This window comes from Mchenga conophoros, linkage group LG7, assembly GCF_057382185.1.
Source record: "Mchenga conophoros isolate Kocher_MC1m ecotype Shallow Benthic linkage group LG7, M_conophoros_male_GT1.1, whole genome shotgun sequence".
Classification (NCBI taxonomy): domain Eukaryota; kingdom Metazoa; phylum Chordata; class Actinopteri; order Cichliformes; family Cichlidae; genus Mchenga; species Mchenga conophoros.
Window position 1 is genome coordinate 26,116,868 of NC_140532.1, and position 14,766 is coordinate 26,131,633.

The 14,766-nt window shown below is 39.6% G+C and overlaps 1 protein-coding gene across 3 annotated transcripts in view; it reads right to left on the bottom strand.

Moving 5' to 3' along the window:
- Positions 1–900: 900 nt before the first annotated feature.
- The window catches only part of agbl1 (AGBL carboxypeptidase 1), a 100,965-nt gene continuing 87,099 nt past the window's right edge, over positions 901–14,766 (bottom strand). For 2 of the 3 annotated variants that reach the window (XM_085283127.1, XM_085283126.1), the window contains exons 21-27: positions 11,389–11,569; positions 9,627–9,756; positions 9,046–9,177; positions 8,820–8,882; positions 8,310–8,423; positions 4,530–4,684; positions 901–4,003 (exon numbers count right to left, since the gene is read on the bottom strand). In XM_085283127.1, the coding sequence (XP_085139253.1) occupies positions 3,718–4,003; positions 4,530–4,684; positions 8,310–8,423; positions 8,820–8,882; positions 9,046–9,177; positions 9,627–9,756; positions 11,389–11,569 (1,061 nt within the window). In that variant the 3' untranslated portion in view covers positions 901–3,717. The remainder of the gene's footprint in view (positions 4,004–4,529; positions 4,685–8,309; positions 8,424–8,819; positions 8,883–9,045; positions 9,178–9,626; positions 9,757–11,388; positions 11,570–14,766) is intronic. The other variant, XM_085283128.1, reaches the window with a different exon arrangement.

Genomic DNA, 14,766 nt, shown 5'->3' on the forward strand with positions numbered 1-14,766 from the left:
TATGTTCATCTGTATGCCTCCATTGTGCCTGTAAATGTATTTTCAGTGTTTGTGTGTCTTTTTTTGTCACAGTGATTGATCACTGTTAGAACATTGTTGGCAATAATAACACAAATTTTCACAAAATCTGCTTTCTGAAATAGGGTCCATGGGTTTGTCATTTAAGTTGCACACTGTAAACCTTGTTTGCAGCCTGAAATCTTGTTTTTACATACAGTCCTCTTCAAAATGGATCTAAAAGTGGACCAAGATAAATTTCTATGTTCACATTGTGAGGTGAAAGATAACCAAGTTCACTTGCTTTTTATTTATGCTCCAGTGGTTCCTCAGACCTTTTTGTTCATGCTGTTGTTGTACTCTCACACTTCTGCTCTTTTAGATTTAGACATTAGAATTTCTCATTATTTTCAATCAGTCTGTTACCTGGGAAATTAATCAGCAAATTAATCCACTGTGATTTGGCGCTAAATACCGGTAGATAAAATTGAATTGAACTCATATGAATTTTAAGCTTATAAAAACCTTCAGCTCAGCCTTAAGGTCAGAGGTCAAGTTTTCTGACAATCTCGTGAACGTGATAGTTCGAGAACAAAGTGACAGGATTTTCAAATTCATACCATATGTGTATCTACTAAAAATCTTGAACGAGATCAAATTTCAGTGACCTTGAGCCTTTAAAGGCAGCGGCAAGAAAAAAAACATGAAAACATTTTTTCACTGTATTTTTTCCTCATTTGGGGCCACAGTAAATATAATCTTTATTCTTTTGTTCAAACAACCCCGTCTTTTTTTTTTAGATAGAGGTCTCTACCAAATGGTTGAGTCACCAATTTATGGTAAAACTCAGAATACCTAACTATATTAGAGACAATCAAATAAAATTCTTGGACTCTCTTAAATCTCCAATGCAAAAGTCATAAACCTTCCTAAAATGTTTGTTAGTTCAACAAAATCAAGTGTCCCAGCCAGTTTGGGGGCATTAAAATCCCTTTATTTCTGATGGTATTTTGCAAACCACATTGTCAATTTCTGTCACACTGTCATGACGTTTTGATGGCAAAGGCACAAAAACGTTCCCTTTTTGAACGTGGTCGGGTTGTTGAACTGCATAAGCTTGCAGCACGCCATCGCTGCTGAGGTGGGACGCAGTGTGACAGTCATTTGGAATTTCTTAAATGTTCCTGAGGGTTATGGAACAAAAACGTCAAGTGGAAGACCCCAGAAAAATTCATCAGCACTGAGCCGGAGGATCCAATTGGCCGTCTGTCAAGACACTGGACGATCCTCAACCCAAATTAAGGCCGTTACTGGTGCTGACTGCAGTCCCATAACCGTCAGACGGCATCTGAGACTGAAGGGCTTCAAAAACAAAAAAACGTCTTCAGCACCACATGACAAAGGAGTCTACCACAGCCCACTACTCTGGCTCATCACCTCCACTGATGCAACCAACCACTGCAGAGTGGAGAGACATCCGCCCACATTACTATTAGCTCAACATCTTCTCCCCTATCCAGAAGAGTCGGGCTGATGGCTCCAATATCATGCAAAACCATAATCAGAACACAAGCCTCCTCTTTGCCCATCAAAAATACAGAACCTTTTGAAAAAAAAGTTGGCAACTTTTGCTCTTTGCACTGGAGATAGGGACAGTGGGCAATGAGATGCCCTGTCTCATGGCAGAAAAAGAATTCACAGCTGGGAGGAGGAATGGGATTTAGGTGTGATAAAAGCTTCTTCTACTTCTCCCACCTAACTTTGCCCATAACCAATAATTAAATTAAAAATCTCCCTGTAAACTTTTTGACCACTTCTGGCATTGCTGCTTATTCATCTCCTGCAAGCGCAGTTTTGACCACTTGTATTTTGCATCAGCAATTTCAAACTTGAGCTCAAATGGATGGATATCAACTGATTTGACTTCCTGCGGGTGATCCTCTTTTCACAATAAAATTCTAAAGTTCAAATTGTTTCTTCAAAGTGGAAAAGATCCAGTGTGATTTAAAGGTGCAAAATGACTGGAGGCAGTCAAAATGGAGTTAAAAGAGTTAAAAATAGCAGGAGTACTCACAGCAGTACAACATGTGCAGTATATACAGTACAATGTAAACAAAGAGACCTTGTATGTTCTTTCTATTTTACCTTGTTCTGACTTCCAAGCTTCTCATCTATAATCTTTGGAGTATTTTTAGATTTTGCCTTTCCCTAGCTTTGCTGAATTTATTTGCTTGTTTGCTTTTACTTGGATGTCTACTTTTGGATTTAAGATTTGGATTTGGGGCTTTATTGTGTTCCCTGTGTGCTCTGTGTTCGGATCCTCCATCCATGGAATCCCCAAACTGTATAAATGTATAAACTATATCATTTATCGTACACTTGCACAAATTTAGGCTAAAAGGCTAACCTACTGGGTAAAAAAAAACTCATGTACTTTCAGAAATTTTAGATTCCATCAGCATAGGCTTGTTTAAGCAAAAAATGTTGGGAAAAAAATTCTTTCTGGAAAATGTTAACATTTATAATTTCATACATGACGCTTGAGAGCAGCATTGTGCCTTTGTGGATTACAAAACAAACTACAACTGCTGTAAAGGCAGCGTAGTTGCAGTTCTGTGATAATATTACAGTCAATATTAATGTTCTTCTGAATAAATGCACCATCAGTCATCAGAGTTTCTTTGACCTTTTATGATATTTGTTTGTAATGAAACTTGAAAAGATAAAACATGGAGTTGTGTACAGGATGTGTTCTTGGCAGGATATTAATTGTAAAGTAAATCGCTGATATTTACTCAGAAGCCAAATACCACCCCTTGCCTTACAGTTTACACATTTTAAGTCTATAACATACAGCATAACATTTGAACTTGACATTTTGGTGAGAACATTTTGGGAAACATGCCGAATTCTTTCCTCCAAGCAGGTTAAACCTATTCACCTGTTTTTGTTTTTGTTCTTTCTGCAAAGATACAGAAGAGGAAAGATAAGTACCAGTCCCCAGTATTTCATGTAATTAATACAACTAAGTTGATTTAAAAGTTTTACACAGCAACAATCAAGTTTGTTTCAGTTTGCTAATTACCTACTAATAATCAAAGTAGTGCCTGCAGTAGTACAGACAGAAAAAAGCCAGTCACAATAAGATGCTGGAACACTAAACTGATGTTGTAGATATTAACTAAAAAGGCTAACACGAAATTATTTTCACCCAATGACAAAGACAGACAAAATGCAGATCACTGTTATAGTTGCATTTTTCATTCGTTATAGCATGCATTTTTGTTCACTGGTGATGTTATCAGTATCATTAAGACTATGCTGATGACCTTTTACATACATAAATATTCAATAAGAACTGGTTTTAATCCATCATTCATTGAAACTATTGTCATTTCATCTCATAACTGGTGGAGTTATGAGATTCCTTTCCTGAAAATTTAGGTCTAAGTAAAACAGCCAGTCTTTAAGTCATGGCTGTACTTGGCTATACATGTTTATGTTAAAGTCTGTTAAGAAGTATTGATCACATGCCTGGTATTTTCAGTCTTTAATAATACATTCTAGTTAAGCTGGTTTTGAATTACAAACCCAAGTATTATTATTTTCATCCAGAACAGTCTGCTGTGTTTAAAGGACTACAGCTCATATTAGCTGATGCTCTCTTACTATCGTTAAGAAAGTAAATTATTAAAAAAAAACCTTTAAACTTGTGAGTTATCATTTTGAAATCCTCAAACCATTACGCAAGTCTCTTCTCTCACTAGGTGTATCAACGGATGGCTGCCGGGTTTGTGGAGGAAACAGGTGGTTCTTTATGCTTGACTGCTGAGACTGACTGATGCTGTCTTGCTGATGTTTTTGAGCACTGTGCTCTTTGTCATCATCATCAACATGGGCCATGTTGCTGTCAATGTCTGAATCCAAATCACTGCCTTTAAGTGTGGGACAGCCACCAGAGTACTCGATCTCCTCAGCACACGGAGGCTCATCGTCTTCAAAACAGCTGCATGAAAGAAGAAAGAATTGCCATGTTAAGTCTTGTTCACCAAAAACAACAAACTAAGTTTTATGTAAAACACACTGTGTAAACACACAGCTTGCTTGCTTGCAGCAGTGGCATCAGGTGTGTTTTGCATCAGCAGCTGTTCAAATTCAAATTCAAAATTCAAATTTTTATTTGTCACGTACACAGTCATACACAGTACGATATGCAGTGAAATGCTTAGACAACTGCTCGTGACCTAAAGAAAAAAAGAAAAGGCTATGAATAAGATAGGAAATAAATATGAAAATTAAAAAGGGTAAATTTAACTAGGAAGGAATAAAATAAAATATAAAAATTAAAGTTAAAAATGAAATAACTGTACAACACAAATTAGAATGAAGGGTAAATTTAACTGGGAAAGAGTTCATCACCTCTTCCCATAAATACCTGAATTCCACTCGAACTGCCCTGGTTTAAGCACTGTCCTCCCTGCTGCCACATGGAAAACCCACATATGATAAGCCGCCCTAGAACGGTAGCTTACTTGTGAGACTTGTGGTCCAGCATGTTGTGGTCCAGGTCAATATGGTTGATGAGTTTCCTGCTGTATAGAATCCTTGTGTCTTTGGTTACAGACAACAGACTGTGGCAGAACTTCATCCCCATTTCCTGGTGCTCCTGGGTTCCTGTCTGCAGCCCCTGTAACAACACACAGGCACACACACAGACACGCTCCCCTCCTGAGCCAAGTTAAGTATATTATACATCCTGAAAATTTGTGCACACTGCCCAATGAGAGACATTTGTTAGGAACACGCTACTGGATTTTTTACAAACCCAATCCAAATAAAAGCTACGGTGCTGTGTCAAATGAAAACAAAAAGAGATCTGCAAATCTCATAAAAGCATATTTTATTCACAATAGAGCATAGAGAATATCGTAAATGCTTAAACTGAGACATTTTACTATTTAATTAAAAATACTAATCTTTTTTTTTAATTTGATGGACCAACATGACTCAAAAGTGCCCTTCTGAGGCACAGCAGAAGGAACAGTTTACATCAAATTGGAACAACTGACAAGATGTCAGTAACATAATAGGGCATGAAAAGAGCATCTTAGTCAGGAAAAGATTCTCTGAAGCAAAGCTTATGCAAAAGTTCAATAAGGAAGATCTGTAATCACTCATCTCCCTGCTATCCTGGGTTTGCAGCTACTAGCTATTCTTTACTTTACATTCGTTTTATCATGCTGCCAAACTCAATTCTTACATCACTGCTCTAGCCCAGTCATGTTTTGCCCACCTTTTCCAAGAAAATCAGCTTCGTCTATGCACATTTTTATATCTCAGTGCTCTTCTGTGGATGTGTGGGGTGGGTGCTGTCCCATCACTGGTGGGATTCTGTTCTGCTATGATGGGTCATTTGAGTCTAATCACCAAATAGTTGAAGAGAATTGTACAACTTGCATATCTGGAAAGGCTCCAGAAGATTAGCAACAGATGCTTTTTCGGGGAAGTCCTTGCATGACTCAGCAAGACAATGCTAAACCTCATACTGTGACAACAGCATTGCTCACTAACAGCAGATGACCTGGACTAGCCTGCCTGCAGTCCAGACTGGCTTTATCCATTTGAAAACATTTGAAGCATCATACAGGGAGTGCAGAATTATTAGGCAAGTTGTATTTTTGAGGAATAATTTTATTATTGAACAACAACCATGTTCTCAATGAACCCAAAAAACTCATTAATATCAAAGCTGAATGTTTTTGGAAGTAGTTTTTAGTTTGTTTTTAGTTTTAGCTGTTTTAGGGGGATATCTGTGTGTGCAGGTGACTATTACTGTGCATAATTATTAGGCAACTTAACAAAAAACAAATATATACCCATTTCAATTATTTATTTTTACCAGTGAAACCAATATAACATCTCCACATTCACAAATATACATTTCTGACATTCAAAAACAAAACAAAAACAAATCAGCGACCAATATAGCCACCTTTCTTTGCAAGGACACTCAAAAGCCTGCCATCCATGGATTCTGTCAGTGTTTTGATCTGTTCACCATCAACATTGCGTGCAGCAGCAACCACAGCCTCCCAGACACTGTTCAGAGAGGTGTACTGTTTTCCCTCCTTGTAAATCTCACATTTGATGATGGACCACAGGTTCTCAATGGGGTTCAGATCAGGTGAACAAGGAGGCCATGTCATTAGTTTTTCTTCTTTTATACCCTTTCTTGCCAGCCACGTTGTGGAGTACTTGGACGCGTGTGATGGAGCATTGTCCTGCATGAAAATCATGTTTTTCTTGAAGGATGCAGACTTCTTCCTGTACCACTGCTTGAAGAAGGTGTCTTCCAGAAACTGGCAGTAGGACTGGGAGTTGAGCTTGACTCCATCCTCAACCCGAAAAGGCCCCACAAGCTCATCTTTGATGATACCAGCCCAAACCAGTACTCCACCTCCACCTTGCTGGCGTGTGAGTCGGACTGGAGCTCTCTGCCCTTTACCAATCCAGCCACGGGCCCATCCATCTGGCCCATCAAGACTCACTCTCATTTCATCAGTCCATAAAACCTTAGAAAAACCAGTCTTGAGATATTTCTTGGCCCAGTCTTGACGTTTCAGCTTGTGTGTCTTGTTCAGTGGTGGTCGTCTTTCAGCCTTTCTTACCAATACTTTCTCTGAGTATTGCACACCTTGTGCTTTTGGGCACTCCAGTGATGTTGCAGCTCTGAAATATGGCCAAACTGGTGGCAAGTGGCATCTTGGCAGCTGCACGCTTGACTTTTCTCAGTTCATGGGCAGTTATTTTGCGCCTTGGGTTTTCCACACGCTTCTTGCGACACTGTTGACTATTTTGAATGAAACGCTTGATTGTTCGATGATCACGCTTCAGAAGCTTTGCAATTTTGAGACTGCTGCGTCCCTCTGCAAGATATCTCACTATTTTTGACTTTTCTGAGCCTGTCAAGTCCTTCTTTTGACCCATTTTGCCAAAGGAAAGGACGTTGCCTAATAATTATGCACACCTGATATAGGGTGTTGATGTCATTAGACCACACCCCTTCTCATTACAGAGATGCACATCAGCTAATATGCTTAATTGGTAGTAGGCTTTCGAGCCTATACAGCTTGGAGTAAGACAACATGCATGAAGAGGATGATGTGGACAAAATACTCATTTGCCTAATAATTCTGCACTCCCTGTATAATAAAAATAAAAAATCATCTCTCAGACAAGAATGAGGCATCCAAAAGTCCAGCAGCTGCTCACCTCAGTTTATAGACTTTTATGGCCTGTTGTTAAAAGAAGACATCATGCTACCCGGTGCTAAACATCTCAATCTTTGGGAAATGACCATATTTATGAAATTTGCATATCATTACATTCTGTTTTGATTTAGATTTATAAGTGCATAGGCTAAGTGGTCCAGCTCAAAAGGAACTTGTGCTCCAAAAAACAAAAACATCAAGAACAAAACAAAGTTGCATACAAGTGTGAACCAATGACAGTGCTCCCATAAAGACCTGTCAATTAATATGTGCATCCAGCCTTTACATTTTTGCTATCTTGCGGCCGCAGTCAGCTATTGTCCCTGAAAACATATTTCAATCTCATAACAAAGTCTAGTTCTCTCTCTCTCTCTGAGGGTGTGTCCATTACCCCTTAACAATTACTGGAGCTGGGCAAGCTGAGAGATCAGCAGCTTGTTTCTAGTGGTTTGCACAGACGCATTGTGAATAAACCCCTGGTCTGTGTTGGTAAACTGAGAGGAAAGCAGCGTGCGAAGGAAAGTGCCACGGGTTATCTTTGGCTGCTCTGAGATCTGTTACGACCTGGGCTTTATAGAGAAATACACATAGCATTAGCAAGTAGATGAGATTCAGTGATTCAGCATTGCAACAGATTTTCCTTCTGCTAACCACCCTTGTTCAACATGTGTCATGTAGAGAAGATGGTGTTTGGTGGTGTGACAATAAAAAAAGAGGGGCTGGCAGTTCTGACCATGTCTGGTCTAATAAATCAGGCAAGTTGAGCAGAGACACAAAGTATTCTGTGCAGGCTGACAGCGAAACACTTTACCCACTGAGGTATTATTGGCACAGCATGGTCAGGATCTCCTTATCAACACCAACCCTGCCACTCTGGAGCTCTACAGAGCTACAGGTATAAAACTGCTTTAAACTGGTCACATAGTTACTCCCTGTACACATGGCACAAAATGAATGGTAAAAAGTTACAAAGTGCACAGTAGCATTAAGTAATTCTATTAGAGTACCCTAATTCACCCAATTTCTCTCTCATACACACACCTTGTATATTCCCTGGTTGCAGCCATTGTAAGTATTCTCCAAAGTATAACTTCTCAGAACTCCCATTTCCCTCCAGACAACCACTCTGGCTGTAGCAGAGCGAGACTTCTCTACCTGACAGGTTAAAATCAGAATTAAGGGTAGGTAAGAGAATATGGCCCATATAATAAGAAAAATAATGAATGTAACTATTCACACATTAACAAATATAAACACTACTGACAATAACAGTGATAGTGGTGTTGATGAGGTATGATACATGAAGATGGCTGAGATAATGCTTTATTTAACCTGCTGTTCCAGGCAGAGATATTTATTTTATACAACTGACAGTGTTAATAATAAAGAAGTTAACAGTGACAACAAGTACAACTTTGCTTACAATACTGAGAAGGATAACAATATGAATTAATTAGTAGTTGTATTTAGTTGTACTGACAACTACGCTGTGGATTTATTATATGCAGTGATTTTCAAAATGAGAATTATTATTAGTATTGTAACTTTTACCAAAAAGTTGCAGCTGTTGAAAGAAAAGGTCGGTGCGATACGATCCAAGGTCTTTGGAATGGTCTAGAAAGGCGATGAGAATGATAAAGACAGCGAGAGAGAGAGATGGAGAGGAACAAAACATTTTATCTGGTTTCAGAATTTGAAATACTGCTGCTGGTGAACGAGTAGAACAAAAACAGAAACCCCTATGGCCTGCTTGGCTTTGTGTGTGTGCTTTTCTTACCCTATATCCAGGATCCTCTTTCAATCCTACAGTGTCAACTGCAGAGCCAGACTGCCAGAGAGTCTCCTTAATGCTGCAGCCATACAGGAACACATTCTTTTTTCGAGAGTGGCCATGGTAGTCACAGAAAACCTAGTAGATATGAAGAAAGAAAGAGCTTGTGCATTTGGACAATAAAATATTTTGATTTGTGATTTTGCCTATGAAACCAAACAGTGCATTTTAAATCAAACAATTAATGTGTGATTAAAGTACAGACTTGTCATTTTAATTTAACAGGTTCAACTGAAGTGTTCACTGTTTAGATATTACAGCCTAATACTTAAACGACAAATTCAGAATTTCCAAGACAAGAACTGAAAGGCTGCGAATACTTACGCACATCTTTTTTTTGTATGGTACATTTTACAACGCATTTTTGATTAGAATTTTTAATAAAGCTGTGAATAATTTTTGGATCTAATGTATGTAGATTAACTAATGTGTGAAAGTGTGTCAAACATGCAGGACAGATATTTAGCAAAACCAAAGAGCTTAACATTTCAAAAAGAAAACATTACATAACAGCATGTGTATCTCACCACTGGAGTCCGTCCTATAATGTTGAGGTAGTAGAGAAAGCCTTTGGTGTGGTAGATGGTTGGACTCAGAAGAGGGTCTGGTTTACTCCACTGACGATTCAGATCTTTGCTGTTCAGGTCACAGCGATTTCTGAGGAGACAGACAACAACAAAAACAAATACTTGCACTGTAATTCATTTGTGAGGGGTAAATCTGTGATATATACCAAATACTGTAACGTTACTTGTTGTTTGGCTGAATAATAGTGTCCTTCAGTAGCAAAGTACTGTTTGTTGTTGAGAGGTGGGACAGAGAGACATGGATGTTATGAAGTGCTATAATTGAGTTTATCTAGAGTTGTTTGAAAAAGTGTTTGCCCCTTTCCTGATTTCCTATTTTTAACTCATTTAAATATTAGACAAAGATAACACAAGTAAACACAAAATGAAGTTTCTAAATGAAGATGTTTATGATAGGGGGGGGAGATATCTTCATGGCCCCATGTAAAAAGTGATTGCCCCTAAACGTAATAGCTGGTTGGGCCGCCCTTGGAAGCAACAACTGCAATCAAGCGTTTGCAATATCTGGAAAAGTCTTTTTGGAATTCAGAAATAAGTCTGAAACTTATGTATCTTTAGTAAGCCATACAGACTTGGCGTATCTTCCCTTGGGTATAGCCTGTGGTATGAGGTTCCGTCAGTAGTATTTTCTTGTTCTGACTGCTTCAGACAATCTATCACCCTCTTCCTGTAACCACTTGCTGGGTCTCGTTTCAAGTATTTTTTTCACTGAACCGTGACAAAATGTTCTAATGACAGTCTTTCTGGTTCAGCAAAACCATATATCTGTATGATCAAGACGCTCTGCCAGGCTTCTTGGGAAACTCAGGAAACTGTTGGGTTACTTTGCAGTTTGCTTTGGATCATTATTCATCTGCACTGTGAAGCTTTGTCCCATCAGTGTTGCAGCATTCGTCTGAATGTGAGCAGAGTGCAGTCCCGTAGACTCTTCATCCTGCTGCTTCTATCAGCAGTCAATGAACACCAGTGCCGAGGCTGACTGGCGGCCATACATACCCATCCCATAACATTGCTTCCACCATGTTTGACAGATGATGTGATGTTTTAGATTATTAACTGTTTCTCTCCTCCTCCTTACTTTCTGGCACAAGTTCATCTGGGGTTCTGTTTTGTTTTGTTTTTTTCGTATTTACTTTCATAAATGCATCCCTTGATTGCAGACTTCGTAGCCTGACTGTGATTTGGTTAAGTAAAGGTTAAGTAAAGACGTTATTATTTCTGATAGATTTTTTTTTTTTTTACCTCCTTCACTCCTTGCTTCATTTCTTTGGTCCTCATTTTGAAATGTGTTTTGCGTCTCTGAAAATTAAAGTTTTTGTATAGAACTTGATATATTTCTTGAACAGTTAATGCCATATTTTTCTTAAATCCTTTCAATTAAAGCTGAAAGTGTGTGCTTTCCAATTGCATCAGAACTGTTTGTACACCACCACAGTGGATTTCAGAGGTAAAATTATGAGAATGTTCAAACTGTCAGTAACTCATAAAGCACAAAAATGACAAAAATTATATCAACAGTGAATGTTATTGTAATATTGTATTGTAGTTACATTAGCATATGCTACCTGCAGCATTTCATTATTAAGAAGCCTAGTGTAAGTGCAGCCAAGGGCATTGTTTCCTTACATGTTTCAAGTAAAGTAAAAGTGTATATTATATCATTTTTTTAACCATTCCAACAATGTTCCTGCTCCTCACTCACGTGCCATTGATGACTCCATCTGGGTTGAGCATGGGGATGATCTTAAAGACGAAGGCCTCCCTGAGACTCTGGGCCACCAGGTCATTGCTGCACAGAAACTCCAAAGTGCCCTTCATCACCCAGCTGGCATTGGACTCACCAGGATGCACACGGCTGGTCAGTACAATATAGGGGCGATTACCTAGGAAAATTATTATTACACAATCATCAGTTTGCCTAATGATATAACATATTGAACAAGGAAGTTAGTTTCTAGACATCAAGCATCTTCCCCTGGGTGTAGCCTGTATGAGGTCTGGCCACTAGCATTGTCTTGTTCTTTCTGCTTCTGGCAATCTATCACCCTCTTTCTGTAACCACTTACTGGGTCTCGTTTCAAGCATTTTTATAAAGTACAACGTATTAAAGCAGATTAGAAAAATGCTATGTAACAAGGCATGTTAATGGCTCACATCTAAAACCAACTAATAATGTCTATCAGGATAACATAGTTATCCAGATCAGATTTTTAGTTTAACAAAATCTTTAGCTTTAGTCAAAGATGGTGAGACCCAGAAGCCGATTACAACGGCTGTGGAACAGTTGTAATTAACATACAGTTAACAAGCTGAGTGTCTGTGACTTTAATGTGAAAGATCTACAAAGAGCAAGCAAACAGATCTGTGAACTAAACAGTACAACTGGTGCTGGAGTCTGGAGGTGAGAGTACGGGCTATAACTGGTAAAGTGAGAAAGGTGGCTGATATGATGGAGTGAAGGTGGAGTCCAACTGTTGGTTGGAAGACAGGAAGAGAAATGGAGTAGTGGTAGGGGTGGGTTTTGATTATTGATTTTCCGATTAAAATCTATTCTAGCTTGAATTACGCGATATCGATTCATTAAAATCCTGAATCGCTTTTTAAATATAAATGTGTTTTGCCCGAAATACCAGAATCTCAGGTTAAACCTCACAAAATTTCAACAACCACCAAACAGCTAAAACAGTAAATGAGAGCAGGTACACGGATTCTGCACAAAGACATAAACACAAAGCGCTGACCCGCCGCATCAGGATCAGTGAGGTGTCAGCTTTCTCACCCGACGGCACGGACACACCATCAGGGCTGAAAGCTGACAGCTCACAGATGTTATTAAAATTGAGGGAGGATATGTGACATGAGACAGCGGATGGCAGCACAGCACACCCAGCAAAGCCACATCAATGGCCCTACCAACTGTGGCCTATGCTACATCATGCTACAGGGTGATGAAGAGCAGACCTGTGTCAACTGCAACCCAGGGCAATGCCGCACCATAAGCCAGCACCCATCATCACCACCACAAAGGCTAGTCCACCTGGACTGGACATCTAGACGTGGGCCAACCCACCCCATGTGGTGGAACAACCAGGAACCAACCAGAATGGGCATTCCTGGGAACTAGGGCCCCAGTCCCCAGACCTGGACCTGCTCCACATCTCAAGACTGCAAGACAGCACCTGCACCCACCCCAGCCACCCACCTTCACCAGCAATCAAGGCAGACACACCAATGCCCCAAAACACCAACCGACCCCCGCAGGAGACTGTTAGACTTCCACTGACCCCGTGTCCACCACCAGCCACGTGCAAGACACACAGGGAGATGTGACTACAGTCGACCAACGCCAACTAAGCACTGGAATTAATCAGAGAGATCAGAGAGAAATAAATTCATCCAATTAAATTTTTAAAGAGGCATGCATTTTCTACAAACTAATGTGATCTAGAAGTACATTTCTACATTGAGTAATACAAACAGTTTTTTTTATTCATGAAGATAATCAATGTTACCCAACTGTAGTGTAGTGGTGGAGGTGTTCTGAAATTTACAATTTAGGGGCAGAAATGTCAATTTACTCCAGTTAGCAGAGTAGTCTGATATGAATGGGATTTTAGCAGTGAGTCTGATTGTCTTCAGAAGAGAGGTTTGTGTTCCCAAGGAAAGTAATGTATCATCAGCATATAGGCTTATCTTAGATCATCTTAAGATCATTTGTCCTGACAGACACATTTGGAGAGCTGTATAGTGTTTTCATCCAATTTATACGGTGGCCCTGAGAGGCCAAACTGACTGCAACTTAAGAAAACACCAGCAATAAGAAAAATGCTGCAAAAGCACACAAAACACAACAGAAATAGGAAAAACGAAAATGGAAATAGGAAAAAACAGATTTCCAAAAGCACAAGGGAAGTGACTGGGGAGACAATAACCCTACGGACCAGTTGCAGGAACCAAAACATGCTCGGTAAGTGTGTTTTAATCTCATGATTCATATAATACTGATGACGGATTTTTTAGGCTAATAGTTAGGCTAACACACTTACCTCTCATCTTTTCTTACCTCACATCTTTTCTTTCCTATTTCCGTTTTCAATTTTCCTATTTCCGTTGTGTTTTGTGTGCTTTTGCAGCATTTTTCTTATTGCTGGTGCTTTCTTAAGTTAACCTGTCACTCATTGTGGATATGGGTCGTATGTGCCAAGGAATCGGCAGGAATACCATAGGGGCAAAACACCAGCTACCAGCAGATAGAGCAGTCGTCTGAGACTGCAACACCAGACTGACCAACCTGTGCACCACCAAGAATGCTAGAACAACGATGATGTGAGCTGCATTGACTACAAAAAATGAGCTATGCCATAAAGATATGGCAAAGACTTGTTGAAGCTAAGCTAAAAAGAGGTGACAATTAGTGAGGAGCATTATGGCACTACAGATGCAATGTTTGCTTTTAGAGTGAAAAGAAGGTCAGAAGCCAGGGGAATTAGAAGTACTGTGCTGAACCATCACAATTGTGTTTAGGTCTGTGGAAGCCAGGCGATCTGGTGCAGCACTCCATCACTCTCCTTCTTCTTCAAAAGGCTCTTACACAGCCTGGAGGTGCGTGTTGGGGTCACTGTCCTGAGTCGCTGCAGGATGCTGTGGTTCTGCCACACCATCACACATCCTCCTCTTCCATGATTCACAGTGGGGAACCATGAATGTAGAGACCATCTGTTCACTTTTTTTGCATCACACTGCCAATGGAACCAAAAGATCTCAAATGTGGACTCATCAGACCAAAGCACAGATTCCCACTGGTCTGATGCCCATTTCTTGTGTTTCTTGGCCCAAACAAATCTCTTCTGCTTGTTTCTTTTCCATAGTAGCAGTTTCTTAGCAGTTTTCCAGACTGACTGACCGTCAGTTCTTAAAGTAATGATGGACTGTTGTTTCTCTTTACTTAGCTGACTGGTTCATGCCATAATATGAATTCTAGCAGTTGTCAAATAGGGCTGTCAGCTGTGTACCAACCTGACTTCTGCACAGCACAACTGATGGAGCCAACCCCATTAAGAAGTCAAGAAAATTCCACAAA